The following is a 16,403-nucleotide window of genomic DNA, read 5'->3' on the forward strand; positions in this document are numbered from 1 at the left end:
AGCCAGTGCACAAGCACGGGTACACAGGGAGGGCCCAGGGGCACCGAGGGGCCAGCGGGGGGGAGGGGGTGCCACCCCTGCAAAGCCACAGACCACCCTCACTGTCCTCACCAAAGTGCATTTCGACTGCTGCTTTTTATCTCAGAGCGACCCACGAGCAGCCAGGTCTCCAAACTCACCAGTAACAACCCAATGCTTGGGGGCAGGGCCCCGAAACGCACACGCATTGGCTGAACATCTCCAGGTAGGCAGTGGGGCCCCAGCTCATGCCCCGACTTTCCTCCTACAACCAGTCTCCGAGAAAGCCTGCGTGGCTTGTGACAGCGGCCGGGCACATAGGGTCTCACCTGGCACTCCTGGCAGGGCCCCCCCAAGCCCCCTTAGTCCCTGAAACCCTCCCACTGAAAACCCCTCCAGGGCTTCCCACAGTGCAGGTGCCGCCCGGCCCACAGGAAACACCTCCTGTCCCCATTAGCCGTCCTCAGCCCCGATGCAAAGACCCGCTGGGGTGGGGATCAGGTCTTCTCAGCACGCTCCTCACGACCACCCGCATCAGGCAGTCCCCCTGCAGGCCCCTGTGCTCTCCTCTGAGAGCCCATCCAGGCGGCCCTGGTCAGACCACAGGCAGTTCAGTGCCTGTTTCAGCATTTCCCATCTCCCCTACCTCCCTGAGCCTCGGGCCACCCCCCATCTGTAAAATGGAGGGGTCACGCTTATCTCACAAGAGGACCACAGGGAAGAAGCCTGGGCAGGGACTTCCCTGGTGGCTCAGTGGTTAAGAATCCGCACTTCCAATGCGGGGTTCAATCCCTGGTCGGGGAACTAAGATCCTACGTGCTAAGGGGCAACTAAGCCTGCGCGCCTCAACTACTGAGCCCGCACCGCAATGAAGAGCCCACACGCAGCAGGGAAGACCCAGCACAGCCAAAACTTTTATAAAAAGGAAGAAGGAGTCTGGCTCACCCCCAGCTCAAAAGGCCAGACACTCACCAGGCATGGGAGTGAGGGTAGCTGACAGAGGGCAGCTGCAGGGAGCAGGGTGGGAGTAAGGTCAGGGCGTCAGAGGCTGGCTGCAAGCGTGGGCCCTGGAGTCCTCCAGGAGAAGCCTCGGGCTGTGGGCCTTTGGAGTGGAGCATCCTGAGAAGGAAGGAGGGATGGAGTGGCAGGGGAGGCCCAGTGCCCACTCCTGCCCTATGCCTCAGACTCAGACCCGTAGGAGTCTGCAGGTCCTCTGTCCACTTCCCACTGGCTGTGAAATCTCAGCTGTGAAATCTACGGACACCCATGGAGAATGGCAGGGTTCTCATTTGGGGTCTACGGAGAAGCCTCAGGGAGTCTGCAACCCCCAGAGGTGCCCACAAAATGTCACAGGACTTGCCTGCCCCTGGGAGAGGGCCAGAGTTCTCGGGGCCTGGGAGAACCCACGTGTTTACAAATGTGGACGAAGGCCCACTGGAGGTCCAGGCTCAAAAGATGGTGTCACCCTCTCCGGCCTCTGCTTCACGGTGAGATATGGGCTCCTCTGGCCCCAGCTTCCTCAGCTGTAAGGAAGGGGAGATGAAATGATGGCTCCACTGGGGAACACCATCGCTTGGGACTGTGGGCGGCTCTGGGCCAGCTGAGCCCAACACCCAACAGTCATGCAACCTCCTAAAGCCACGGAAACTGCACACTTCACCTTCTCATCCCCTAAATGAGACCCCATGCCTTACCCCAAGGGCTTCCCTGGTGGCTCAATGGTAAAGAATCCACCTTCAGTACAGGAGACTTGGGTTTGATCCTTGGGTTAGGAAGAGCCCCTGGAGAAGGAAATGGAAGTATTCCTGCCTGAGGGAATCCCATGGATAGAGGAGCCTGGTGGGCTACAGTTCATGGGGTTGAAAAAAATCGGGCATGACTGAAGCAACTGAGCATGCACACCTTACCTCAAACCACTGATTTAAGGACTACAATTGATGCTTGCAAACTGTGGTGCTAGAGAAGACTGTTGAGAGTCCCTTGGACTGCAAGGAGATCAAATAAGTCAATCCTAAAGGAAACCAACCCCAAATATTCATTGGAAGGAATGATGCCAAAGCTGAAGCTCCAATATTTGGCCACCTGATGTGAAGAGCCAACTCACTGGAAAAGACCCTGATGCTGGGAAAGACTGAGAGAAGGAGGGCAAGGGGGTGACAGAGGATGAGATGGTTGGATGGCATCACCAACTCAATCGACATGAGTTTGAGCAAACTCTGAGAGACAGTGAAGGACAGGGAAGCCTGGCGTGCTGCAGTCCATGGGGCTGCAAAGAGTCGGACGTGAGCTAGCGACTGAACAAGCAGCAAAGGACTAAAAGAAATAACACTTGTGGTAAGTGCACAGCTCAGCCCCTGGAACAAAGTGGATGTGAAGACAGTGAGTACCTTTCTTCCAAAGGAATCTCCTGGCTTCAGGATTCCAGTTAGCACGTATTCACCTTGGAGCTCTTTCAAACCAAAACTGGTATGACATTGCAGTGGGTTGAAAAATGTCCCCTAAAAGAGATGTCCAAGTCCTAAACCCTGATACCTGGGAATGTGCCCTTATTTAAACATCTTAATTTATTTTGGGCTGGGCCAGGTGGCATGTGGGATATCAGTTCCCCAACTAGGGCTCAAACCCATGCCCTCTGCAGTGGAAGCATGGAGGCTTAGCCACTGGACCGTCAGGGACATCCCCTGTGTGCTCTTATTTAGAAAAAGGGTCTCTGCAGATGCAGCGAACATAAAGTCCTCGAGATGAGATCATCCTGGACTTTGGCTGAGCCTTAAATCTAATGAGAGGCATCCTTTCAAGAAACAGAGGGGAGACACAGAGAAGGAGGCTGCTGGTGATGGGGCAGAAGTGAAACATCGCTTACCCTCATGGATGTGGTGCTGGGGAATGCTAGTCTATTTCATTGTCGTGAGCCATGTGACCCGGAGTTTAAAACACTGTCCAGAGCGGTGACTCTCAGCCCTGCCTCCTTTGTCACACACCCAAGCCGGATGCCACCATCCGAGATCCTGGCTGGAGAGGTGCCGCATGGAGCCCAGACACGTCCCTCCCTCAAACCATCCTAGTGATCCCAACGTGTGGCTGAGGCTGCTCTGGACACAAGGCCATTGACCAAACCACACATAAGAATCACCTGGGCAGCTTGAAAAAGGACTCAAATACCCAGGCCACACACAGATCACCCCGTCAGCATCTCTGGGTGGGGCCCGGCACCACGTATTTTTCATAGTGCCCAGATGACTCTGCATGCAGCCAAGGTAGGAACTTGAATGGAGCTGCCCACATGTGAACCTCCTGGGCATCTTGCAAGCACGAGGATTCTGATCCTGCAGGTCTATGGGAGGCCTGCATTTCTAACAGTCTCCCTGGACACCATCCTTGGTGGAGCTACTGTGTGGCTGGGGATGAGAAGGGCTGCCTAGCACCGTGGTTCTAGAGGTGGGCTCCTCGGACCAGTAGCATTAGCATCAACTGAAACTTGTAAGAAATGTAAATTCCTGGGGGTACCTCTCAGACCCAGGAGGTCAGCAACCTATCTTAACACACCTCCCAGGCGACTCACACACAGTCAGGTGGAGGACACCCTGGCCTGGGGTAAGAGACAGTGACAGGCCAGCACCAGCAGCAAGACTGACCCTTGATTCAACCGGAGGTCTCCAAAAGCACCAGGGAGCCCTCCCTGTGTCCGAATCAATAACTTTGACATTCCAGGGAATTCGTGAGATGACACATATGGAAAAAATTGCTATGGTAGCTCAAATGGCAAAGAATCTGCCTGCAATGCAGGAGATCCCTGGGTCGGAAAGATCCCCTGGAGAAGGGAATGGCTGCCCACTCCAGTATTCTTGCCTAGAGAATCCCAAGGACAGAGGAGCCCGGCGGGCTACAGGCCATGGGATCACAAAGAGTTGGACACGACTGAAGTGACGAACACTTTCATCATGGAGAGGAGAAAACCGACGCTGAGGACAAGCCTCCTTCAAGGCCAGCAACTTCAGTCCTGGTGTAACGACCGCACTACCCCCCGCCATTCAGACTCGGCTCAGGTGCCCCTCCGAGGATGCCTCTGGGGCTCACTTAAGGACGGACATGGCTCTCCCTTCCCTTCACAGAACCCTCACCTGTGGAATCTCCTTTTGAGATGCCGAAGTCTGGCATGAGAAACTCCTAATTATTTTACATATTATAGTTTTGTACCCAGACTACATATTTTTCTGTAAAAGTCATGTCATGCTGTTTCTTGTGTTTTAGATTTTATTTGCTTATTTCTTTTCCAACAGCCTACATTACTTCAAACTATGTACTGTATACATAGTGCTATGGACTATGCTTGTGTCCCCCCAGAACCGTACGGGCTTTGGGAGGTGATGAGGTCATGAGGATGGGGCCCACCATCATGGGACTGGTGCCCTTATGAAGGAGACCCCACAGAACTCCTCTGTCCTCCCCCCATGTGAGGACACAGAGAAGCCAGCGGTCTGCAACCCAGAAGGTCCTCACCAAACACTGAATCTGCCAGCGCCCTGATCTGGGACTTCTCAGCCTCCAGAAGCATGAGAAATGAATGCTGTTGTTTATAACCTCCCCATCCCCCACCTGGTCTATGGTTTTCCGCTGCAGCAGCCCAATGGGACAAAGACACAGAGTCAGGCGCAGCAGATACTGCCAGGTGGACCCACTGAAAATGAGGTTTTAGTCTTTACGCTGTGAGCATAGTAGGAACTTGGTAAATGCTCCATTATTGAACGAATCAAGCTGAGGAAAAGGGACCATTAGAAAGTGGACAGATGAAAGGGTACTTATTTTTCTGCTTGTGTTTCCTAGCACTTAAAAAAATATTTATTTATTTGGCTGCACTGGGTCTCAGTTGCAGCACACAAGCTCTCTGTTGTGCCGTGCAGGCTTCTTTGGTTGTGGCACACGGGCTCCAGAGTGCGTGAGCTCAGTAGTTGCAGCACATGGACTTCCTTGCCCCATGGCACATGGGATCTTATTTCTCCAACCAGGGTCCAGGCTTTCCTGGACCACCAGGAAAGTCCCTTGCCTAGCACTTTACAATGAATGCTGTTCATTAGACAGTATTCCAACAATGTCTCCTGGCCATGACTGCCTCACAGCATTAGAACATCTTCTCTATTATTCACTGTATTCAACACCATCCATCTTACTCATGGAAAACGCTGGCAGGTCTATGAGCAACAACAGAGCTGATAACAAAACAAAACCAATCAGGGAATTTTAACAGTGATGCTTTAGAGGGTTTTTAAATTTCCCTTTAACTGTCTACATCCAGTTCTAAGCTCTTGCAACAGGATGGATGTGTGAAATGATGACAGTGAATGAAATTACCAAATACTGCTTCCTTTGCCCAATGGATTCATCCCACACATATTTACTGAGTGACCACTGTATGTGGGCACTACTTTAGTGACGGGACACACAGCCCTTCCTGCACGACTCTTATGCTCCACACTGGTGCTGTACAAGACGACTTTCTGCGATGACAGAAATGTTCTGTCTCTGCACTGTCCAAGGTGGTGGCCTCAAGTCACAAGCAGCATTTAAGCGTGTGGAATGCAGCTAGCATGGCAGAGGCACTGAGTTTCTAAATTTCATTTAATTGCAATTAATTCAAATTTAAATTCAAATGGCCACATGCAGATTGGGCAGAATTGCTTCAGATGACTAATCCATTGATGCTGATTTAAACAGAACGGAGGCAAGACCATCTTTCATTGTCTGCAACAGACAAAATCCTTCCTTTGCTGCCGTGTGTGCACTTCCTGGTGTGCACGTTTTCTCTTTATTTGGCCGTGCCACGTGGCATGTGGGGTCTTAGTTCCCTGACCAGGGATTGAACCCACACTCTCTGCAGTGAAAGCTCAGAGTCTTAGCCACTGGATGACCAGGGAAGCCCCTGGTGTGCACTTGTAACCCTTGTACACCCCATGGGAACTGAACACACACAACCCAAGGCAGAAGTAAACCTCAGGTTTGATTTGCATGAGTTCTACTAAAGGACCCCATTCCAACCCTGCCCACCCTAGCTGGGAAATGCCCCCTTGGCTCACAAGGAGACACCGAGAAGGCATTCAACTGGCCAGTAGACAAGGTCTTAGTGGACGAAGTGCCCAGAGGGAATCGGAGCAAGGCAGTCTCTCCCAGCAGCTCAGGCAGAACAGGGGAGCGCTCTCCATGGTGCTGAAGGGGCCGCTCCCGTCTCTGGAACAACTGGTGAGCCGGCCCCTTGCGCTAGTCCACAGAGCCTGTTTGGCAAAGCCAGGACCCCACATAACACCACTTTCATCAACCACGTGCCCTTTCCCAAGCCAGGAAACTACAATCTGGGGAGCAGTTGATCCAAGAGGAGACGAATCACTGCAGAAAATTCAAACATCACCCGTCCTTCCAGGGCTCACAAATCTAATACTGTACTGACATTGAAGGACCTGAGGAGTGTTTTATACAGACTTATCAGCTCAGGGTTGATAGCTAGCTGTCTTTAGAGCTGTGGAGACCTGGCGGAAGATGAGGAAGAGGAAAAATGGCAGACACTCCTGGCCCTGCCCTCTTGCCACCATCACCACCTTTTCCCGGGGGCTTCCTCTCTCCACAGGCATCCTCAGAAGATGGACCCACAGTCCCCTGTCCTTGGGTTCGTTGCATGAACTGTTAGTGTCAGCGAGGGCCACTCACTAGCTACCCAGTGGATGGCTATTTTCGGAGGGCGCTGATCTTCACCAGCTCAGTTAGGCTTCCTAATATAAAGCCCGTCAAATTGCTCCAGGGCTGTGCTGGGTGAGGGGACTTTTCAGTAACACTCCTCTCTCAGCTATTAGTGGCAACAAAGAACTAGTTATTTGCTTTCCCTTCTCCTTTCACCTCACGGAGCCTTCTCCCTCCCCAAAGGGGCTGAAAGACTCTCTGAAGACACACTTTCATCTCCAATTGCCTTTTGTTTCTGAAATGATTTCCTACTGGCTCAATATCCCTGTCCAAGGACCTGCTTCCTCCTAAATTAAGCATTTGGATTAAAAAAAAAAAGTTCACTTTTCACATATTCCAAGCACCAAAAGTCATTTATTTTGATAGAGGGTTTCCCCCACTTAAAGGGGGAGGGGTACTGACTGCCTAAATGTGTATTTAAAGTGGAAACAAAGCCGCAGACCCATATAAGTACCCAAGCCCTGCTCTGTGGCTGGCACCCTCTCTTTACGGGGAGTGCCGCTTCTCGGGAGGAGCGGAGGTGGGGGGACCTGGAGTACCTGGCAAGCGAACAGAGCTGGAGGGCGCACGTGGCTGTGTTTTGGGGGACAGGGTGGAAACCGTCTCCAGTGACAGGTGTACTGTGTGCGCGCACGCAGGCGCAGGGGGTCTGAATTTTGACTGTGGGCGTGTGTGATTTGTGTGGGCCGAGGGATCTGGGCCAGTGAACGGAATCTGTATGTGAGGGGGAGCGGCCGGGTGTGTGCAATGACTCACATCTTTCGGGCTGTGGGAGGGTTTTATTTGCGGGGGGTAACTTTTGGTCCAAGGGATCCTGTGCACATGGCACCCGACAGGAAATATTTACCTGTGCAGCAAAGCAGGGGTCCATCAAGCGGAGAAGAGGGCCCGGGTGGGGTATCTGGCCGTGTGCTCCTGCCTGCAACTCCTCTGCGCGCCCAGAGGAGAAGGAGGGTGTGGAGGGAGAGGAAGAACCAGCATGGAGCTTTGCACAAGGGAGTTCAGGGAGAGGTGTTCCGCACAGAAGCAAGAGCTTGGGAACCGCCGCCCTGAGTGTGACTCTAGGTGCCGCCCAGTGTGCAGCATCAAGTCACCGGGCTCCTCTGAGCCTCTGCTTCCCAAAGTGGGAAATGGGAGGAAGGAGAAAACCAAGCCCAGAAACGAACAGGGACTGAGTGCTGTGGTCATGCAGACACTCGCCACATGCCCGGCACACAGTAAGTGTTGAGCATGGCCGTTTATTAACATTTTCATGATCATTATCGTCATGTCTGGCTTTTGGTTCTAATAACGATCATTGTAAGTGACATTCATTGCATGTGAACTCTAACAATAAAACGGTGCTAAATAATAATGAATGCTTACTCTATTCCTGGCACTGCCATGTATACCACCTCAATTAAGCCCCACCTACTTCACAGTCGTTGCTATTGGCCCTTTGTATGGCTTCAGAAACAGAAGCTCAGAGACGTTAAGTAACTCACCCCAAGGTCACAGAGAAGAGCAAAGGCACAACCGGGATTCAAGCCCAATGGGTGTCGACCCTACAGCGTGTGCTCCTGACACCCTTGTGCCCTCAGGCCTCACCATCTCTTCAGGGTCACCCGACAGACAGTGGAAGCCACTCAGCTCAGTTGAGTGAGCAATGCCGGCCTTGTGCCTGGGGGAGGATGAACCTGGAGGAGGAGGAGTTGGCAGAAGTGTCCCCAGTTGAAATGGATTCCATACCAATTCCAGCTAAATGTAGAATACATTTGCCGTTGGTGCATTATTCATGAAAATCGCCGTTTCCCCAAGTCAGCACTGGGAGCTGGGCGGCTGCCCGCCCCACATCCCCATCCCGTGTGCAGAGGAAAGCAGGGCTGGAGGCAGGACCATGAGCTCGTTAAGACTCTGCTGGCCCTCTCCAAGCATGACCCACGCTGCCCACCAGTTGACTTGGGAGCAGGCGTGGAGACCATCACTCAGTTCTGGTAGATTACGAAACATCATGTCAACTCTGCTCGCCCCGCGCACTGCTTGAGGGCAAACATTCGCAACAGCCACCCCCTTCCTAGTGAGGGGTGGGGACTGGGTTCCAGTAGCCCCAGACGTCTGGCCTGATTATTCCAGGCCACAAAGGTCGGTTCGACTTTCTGTGCTGCCTTGTCGCCAACCAAAAGGCAGCAAGTTGGCCTGGCACCCTGCATCCTTGTGCCTGCCTTGGCTGGCACACAGGTGATGGGATGTGGGTGAGGATAGGGGGGGTCCCACCCTGGACAGACTAGGGGTTCAAACCCTCGCCTCTGCCACCAAAGGTTGGGGGCTCAGTCCTGTCCCATGGGCTCCAGGGCCTCCCTTGGCTCGGTAGGTGGTGGACATGACTCCCTCCCCTGCAACCTGTGAGACTCAAGCAAGATGATGTGGAGGAAAGCGTTTTAGGGGGTGGACACAGTGGAGCTGGTTGGTAGCCGACGGAGACCCAAGGATGTCCACCCAATGACAGCAGCGCTTCTCACAACAACACAGCCCGTCCTACACCCGTGGCCCCCACAGGATCGGATCCTCTCCTCCCAGGGAAACCACCACCCTTCCCTCTAAAATGGAAGCTCCGTGAGGGCACAGATTTCCATCCAGCAGGGTCCCGAGCACCTGCTCATGGTAGGCACTTGGGAGGTGTCTGATGAACAGAGGCTAGAATTCCATGGGCCACTGAAGATCTCTGGGGAAGGGGGGCCGACCACGGTGCTGGACCTCCCTCGCAGACACCCTGCCGAGTCCCACTGGGGACCGGCCCAGCCCCTCTCCTCCCAGGCTCCAGTCTCCAGGCACAGACACAGCTGGCAGAACCTCCGGAGGGAGGGATCTGCAGAGCAGCCAGACCAGAGCCGCGGGTGACGGCTGCCCTGGGCTCCCAAAGTGCCCAGCTGGGAGCGCCAGGCTGCTTGGCCGCCCACTTCAGCCACCCACATCTGCTGCCTGGGCCTTGCCGTGCCTGCACACACACACACACACACACACACACGCCCACAGCCTAGAACCCAAGGAGGGCTGTCTGTTCGGCCTGCCCCGGGCACCCCAGGGTCAAGGAAACTCTCCAACCCACTCCAGGAGAACAACAACAGCACAGAAGAGGCCGCCTGGGACGGGGCGCCATGGCTCTGACAGGCAGGAGCGTTATATAATTAACTGCCCCCCACGCCTCCTCCCCTCGCAGGAATAACGAACCCTGCCTCTCAGTTGCATAAGCCAAAATAATAATTACTCTCCAGCCCTCTGACACTCCTGGATGTGGCCGGGGAGCAGGTGTTTAGCACAAGCTTCAGGAGCCTCAGAGAGCGAGCAGGGGACCGCACATATGTTTGTGACTCTTGTGCCCAGCAGAAGCACACAAGTCCCCTCCAGTCCCCACTCCTTTCCCAGGCATCCGAGCCTGAAAAATTAGCCAGCCGCCAAGAGGGAGCCACTCATCAGGATAAGCTCCCAGATGGGGGAGGGGGCCTCTGGGGAGCAGGCTTGCTTGGGGTCTGGCTTCCAGGAACAGAAGTGCCCCACACCTCTCAGATGCCCCGAGGAGTGGACACTGGAGTGTCTGGGACAGCCAGGGCTCCCTGCACAGAAACCATCTTAGAGCCGCGGAGGGCGGGCAGCACGCTGGCTTCCGGCGCCGGCTCAGCCGGGAATGTGGCGGCATCTTGGGATGAAGGCACGGAGCATCCCTGAACTACCGGTGAAAATGATTCAGCCGCTGAAGGCGAGACTCCTGGGCTCACGCTAAACAGATGGGCCTCCCTGCCTCCCTCCCGCCAGCAGCCTGCTCCAACAGCGCTAGCCCCGCGTCCAACCACCTAGAAGTTTATTGCCTTGTTGTGACGGTTTGGGTGCGCGTCCCCCGCCTCTAGCTCTCCCAGCCGCTCTCTCTCCATTGGCTTGGGCTGATCAGGACTAAGAGAGGCCCGGAGGCACCGCAGGAAAAACAAGCAGCAGAGCAGGGGCCTGACTCCCAGAGGCCGACACCCAGGGAGCTGGGCCAGCAAGGGGGGGGGCCCTCTCCCAGCCCCCCTGCGCCCTTGCTGGGTCCCAGAGGAGGCCGCGGGCCCAGCCTGGCCTTTCCGGCCTGCTCTTGGACGATGCACTAACACCCGGCTCAGCTCCGAGGCTCCCGGGCCTGGCACTGCTCCCAGAAAGCCCCCAACACCCTTCCGCTGGCACAGGGGCGCTGTCCCCCACCAGGCAGTGAGGCAACCTGTAGCCAAGGCCGCTGTGGCCTCCAGGGAGCCCCAGGAAATGCCCCAGGTGCCCACGGCCTTCTGGAGGGAGAAGCTCGACTTCCCCAGAGATAAAACAGAAGAAGCGAGAGAAGAAGGTCCCTCCTCCGCCAGCCCCCGCGCGCCGGGCGCACCTACCTCCATCGGAGTAGGTCTCCGTGCCGTAGCCGTCCTGCAGCCCGTTGCTCCAGGTCCCTTCGTACTTGGCCCCGTTGCCCGTGCACTCCCGCACCCCGTAGCGCCCCTTAAATCCGTGCGTCCACTCGCCCTTGTACACCCACTTCCCCTTGCTCTCCAGGCCGATGCCGTGGCGCTTGCCCTGCGCCCAAGTGCCCTGGTACGTGTTGCCGCTGGGCCAGGTGTAGACGCCCAGTACCTCGAAGCCGTGGCTCCACGAGCCGGTGTATTCGCCTTGGCCCTTGGGGCCGGTGCAGACGCCATGGCCGTGCGCCTTGCCGTCCTCCCAGCCTCCACAGTAGGACCCTCCATCGTCAAAATTAAACCTGCCCCCACTGGACATGCATGTAACTCGGTTTGCAAATCCCGCAAACGGTGAAAAAAAAAAAAAAAAAAGGCGATCAACAAACCGGAGTCTTGGTTGGCTGGCTGGCTGGTTTTGTTTTTTTTTTTTTTTTTTTAAGGAAGAATGGAGAAAGCAAAAAACACAGCGAACAGATCCCGGGCGGCGGACGGCCGCGGCGTCGGCTTCGGAGGAATTCAAGTCAATTGGGGGCGATTATTCATTTTCGAGCTGCGCCGCGGAGCCTGACCAGCGTCTCGCGCTCCCGCTGGAGACAGGACCGGAGGGGAGGAGGGCGGGGGAGGGGAGGGGAGGGGGAGGGAGGGGGCAGGAGCAAGAGCGGCTGGTGCGAACGGCTCCACCTCAGCGGCAAGTGCCCCTCGGAGGCGAGCCCGCCGGGCTGGCCGCGCAGGCCAGGCGGGGACGGCGGCGCTCAGGCCCGGGGCGCAGTCCCCCACCTGCGGCTGCCGCGCTGCGGGCGCCCGAGGGCGGCGGCGGGGCCCGCGGGCGGCGGCGGCACGGGCGGCGGCGCGGGCGGCTGCACCATATTGGGGGCCGCGGGCCGGGCCGGGCCGGGCGGCGGCGGCAGCAGCAATGCGGCGGGTCGGGCGGCGGCGGCGGCGGCGGCGGCGGCGTTGGTGGCGTGCGCTCTGGGCCCGGCTCGCGCGCTCGGGCCGGCGCGGCGCGCGCCCGCACCCCGCGCCCCGCCCGCGCGCGCCCCCCACCCCGCCGCCCGCGCGCCCCCGCCCGGCCGCCCGGACCCCCGCCCCGGCGCGCCCGCGGCCTGGAGAGGGGAGCTGGCCCGCCTGGCTGAGGGCGCGTGGCGCGGGCGGGGACTCGGGGCGCCCCGCCCGCCCGGCGTCACCTCTTGCTCCGATCGGCCTGGAAATAGGGGTCCAGCCGCGGCGCCCCAGACGCCCCCCCTCCCCCCGTCTTTCCCGGGACTTGGGTTTAAAGGGACAGGAACTGCGTAACGGGAAGGCGCCCAGCACCCAGGGCGCTCTCTGCCCCCTCCCGGGAGCCTCGAGGTGAAGCCGGGGCCGTAGGCCTTGGGCAGGCCAGGGGCGCCCCGCGCGTTTCGGCTAGCCCACCGCGCGCCTCGCCCCTCGCGCCCGACTCCTGTCTGGGACGCCTGGCCCTGACTTGACTGGAGAGGCTCTCTGCGGACCACAGGTGGTTTTCTCTATGACAAATGATCCTTCCTTTTTCCTTACAGGCGATTTGGGTCCACATGTGGGGGAAAGGGGATGCTCGCCTTAGAAAGAAAACTGGTATTTGGCCATTGGCCCCTCCCCATAAATTAAGAGAAAGTCCAGCTACGCACAAACCTTGAAGTAAAGACACCCAAATTCCGTTCCTCCCCTGCGCCCCGGCCAACAGGTAGCCCCCCTCCATCCCGTGAGCCGTTGCGCTTTGGGGGAACAAAGTGGAATCGCCTCTCAGGCGTAATTAGGTCTCTCTCCACACACACTCCCACCCCCCACCCCCCACCCCCAAAAGATGGTGTCTGATTCCTGGATCCGGGTATCCTGGGACCAATTTGAAGTGCATTTCCTGGACCATAAATCCGCAGGCAGGAGCCCGAGTTCCCAGCTCTCCGAAACGTGTTGGGCAAATGGCAGCAGCCAAGTGCTGCGCGGCGAGATTGCACAGGGTCGCGGCTGGTTGCAGTGGGGGATGGGGGTTGGGGGTTACTCAGAGGAGCAGACCTTGCCGCCGAGGTTTAGGCAGGCCAGGAGAGCTGCACTTCCGGGGGCAGCGTGGGGGGACGGGGTTACACCTCCAGCCAGCAGTGTTCCCACCTTTGGCTCTCAAGAGAAAACCAGCCCCTCCTCCTCCTAGAATTCAAGTCCAGTTTATTTTCTCCCCGGGATAACCAAAGCCCCCTCTCTGAAGGGCCATCGGCCTGCAAGGCTGTACCCTCTTCACCACCCCTCATCAGAGAGACAATTAGGGAGTTTTCAGTTTTGTTCTGTGACTTGGAGTTACTGGGATTCCGTGCACCTTCTAGGTGGCGCCTCCCTGTGCCCTCTGGGAGGTTTTCCTACATACCTAGGGGTGGAGTTCTTGGGCCTAGCCTGTCTTAGACTTAATGGAAGTAGCCCAACGGCCCTCCAGAACACCTGGAGCAAGTGCCCTGGGTTTCTGGTTCTCTGCTTCCTGGCTGAAACTCAGTGTTATCAGGCTTAGGTCTGCTTTTATTGTATTTTGTCTCTCTAAAGTCAAGTCACTCAGTCGTGTCCAACTCTTTGCGACCCCATGGACTGTAGCCTACAACGCTCCTCTGTCCATGGGATTTTCAAGGCAAGAGTACTGGAGTGGGTTGCCATTTGTCTCTCTAAATGGATATGAAATAGCATCTCAGGGCTGTTCCGTGTAAATGAAAGATTAAATGTTGTGAAGGGCTACAGACTTTCCTCACAATTCAGATTGAAATCCTGCCTCCACCAACTGGCAGCTGTGTGGCTCTGGACAGTCCCTTAAAGTCTCTGAGCTCATTTTTCTCATCTGTAAAATGGGCACAATAACAGTTTCCATCAGAGCACTGTGAGAATTTATCTGAACTGAGTGCCCAGTGCCTCATAGGTGCTCAAGATATGGGACGTGATGTTATTAGAAGGCCAATCCCCAGCGAAGGTCATGGCTTTCTACATGGGACACCCAGCCTTCAGCCTGCTCCCCTTAACACAGCTGACATAAAATTGCCATTTCTCTTGGACACTCTGCACTTTCTTTCTTCCATTTTATTTCCAAGCTGTCTTTTGCTGATTCAGCGGCCCTTCCTCACACAAGCAGTGGATTGCAACTGAGATCTCATTGGGAAATGGTGATTGGTTCCAAATAATTACTGGCCAGCACCTTCTACCTCTAGCTAATGCATACCCTTCCCCCAGGCAATTCCAGCACACACCCCCAGGACCCCTCCCTCCCCTCCAGGTTTGGTCAGATTAGCTCCAGCGGTTTCAGACTCTTTCCTGAAATGCAGATATTAGAGGGATTCATTTTGTGCAATTTGGAAATCATTCTCCCATAAAGTAGGGCTGACAGTATTGATTTCATTTTGGAGGAAACTCTCTAAGTTTATAAACGTAGTACCACCCAGCAATTTCAAAACACAGACCAGGGAGAAAAAACAAAAAGCCAGACCCCCATGTGGAATTTAACGACTCTGTGCACCAGGCTCTAGGGTGAACAGCTCATGGTAGTGACCTCAGGGAACTCCTCAGGTGACCTGGGCTTACCCACTCAGCTTCCACAAAGGCCAGCTTGGAGGGGACTTCTCTGGTGATCCAGTGGCTAGGACTCCATACTCCCAATGCGGGGGCCTGGGCCTCCATCCCTGGTCAGAGAACTAGATCCCACATGCTGCAGCTAAAGATCTCCCATACTGCAATTAAGACCCAACACAGCCAAATAAATACTAAATTAAAAAAACAAAAACAAAAAAAACACCAGCTTGGAGCTCTCTCTGTGAAGTGCCTGGCCAAAGGAAAAATAATGACTGAGCAGGATTCCAGCCAAAGCTGTCCAGTTTTCCAGCCTCCAGGACTGAGAGCCCCCATTTCCCTGCCCACTCCCTCTTCCTATGACCAAGAAGTTTTCTGATTTTGGCTTCAGAAAGGCTTCTTGGTTTCCCTATCTAAAGAATGGCCCCATTTCACCTCCACAGAAGCCTGTGTGTTTCCTTCAGGGAACTGAGCTTCAGTCTACAGTTTACGGTTCGTCTTCATGAATCACTGCTGATGGTGACTGCAGCCACGAAATTAAGATGTTTGCTCCTTGTAAGAAAAGCTATGACCAATCTAGACAGCATATTAAAAAGCAGAGACATCAGTTTGCCAACAAAGGTCTGTGTAGTCAAAGCTATGGTTTTTCCAGTAGTCATGTATGGATGCAACAGTGGGACCATAAAGAAGGCTGAGCACCAAAGAATTGATGTTTTCAAACTATGGTGCTGGAGAAGACTCTTGAGAGTCCCTTGACAGCAAGGAGATGAAACCAGTCAATCCTGGAGGAAATCAACCCTGAATATTCATTGGAAGGACTGATGCTGAAGCTGAAACTCCAATACATTGGATACCTAATGTGAAGAATCGACTCATTGGAAAAGATCCTGATGCTGGGAAAGATTGAAGGCAGGAGGAGAAGTGGGTGACAAAGGATGAACTGGTTGGATGGCATCATCTACTCAATGGACATCAGTCTGAGCAAACTCTGGGAGATAGTGAAGGACAGGGAAGACTGGTGTGCTGCAGTCCATGGGGTCGCAAAGTGTCGGACATGACTGGGTAACTGAACAGAAACTTCATGAATGTGCCCGTGTTTACCCGACACTGTGAGATGCCTGCATCAGGAGCCCCCTTCATTCCTGCTCTCTTAGAACATAATGCTGATACTTCTCCTGCTGGGAGGTGGACTGGCTGGTGAGTGTAGCAGAGGGGGCGCAATGTGATTTTGAAGGTTACAGTGTAAATGCAGCTTCTGCTTCATGCTCTTAAGATCCTGGAGAGCTTGGACCCCACTCACCATGATGTTAGGAAGCCCAAGCAGCACTGGGAGAGAAACAGAGCCTCCAGCCATCAGCCCAGCTGGACTCCTGGCCCACAGTCAGTTCCAGGTGACAGCTCTGTAAGCATACCATTTTGAAAGTAGGTCTGCCAGCTCCTGACTAGGTGCTGCAGCAAATACCATGTGGATCAAAGACCCCACCCACAGGGCTTTCTTCACCATGCCTTGTTATAATTCCACATAATAATATTTTATCATATCTACATGATGATCTATATTTCCTTTATCTGACATGGATAAAGAATACGGTGTATATATGTATACATCCAATGAAATATTCAGATCATATCAGATCAGTCGCTCAGTCGTGTCTGACTCTTTGC

The 16,403-nt window shown here is 55.0% G+C and overlaps 1 protein-coding gene across 2 annotated transcripts in view; it reads right to left on the reverse strand.

Moving 5' to 3' along the window:
• The window catches only part of JPH3 (junctophilin 3), a 74,407-nt gene extending 62,896 nt beyond the window's left edge, over positions 1-11,511 (reverse strand). The window contains exons 1-2 of one of the 2 annotated variants that reach the window (XM_070386879.1): positions 11,130-11,511; positions 10,552-10,571 (exon numbers count right to left, since the gene is read on the reverse strand). In XM_070386879.1, coding sequence (XP_070242980.1) covers positions 10,552-10,571; positions 11,130-11,511 — 402 coding nt within the window. Of the gene's footprint in view, positions 1-10,551; positions 10,572-11,129 lie in introns of those variants that run through there. The other variant, XM_070386877.1, reaches the window with a different exon arrangement.
• Positions 11,512-16,403: the final 4,892 nt, after the last annotated feature.

The sequence above is a fragment of the Bos mutus genome, chromosome 18, assembly GCF_027580195.1.
Source record: "Bos mutus isolate GX-2022 chromosome 18, NWIPB_WYAK_1.1, whole genome shotgun sequence".
Classification (NCBI taxonomy): Eukaryota; Metazoa; Chordata; class Mammalia; order Artiodactyla; family Bovidae; genus Bos; species Bos mutus.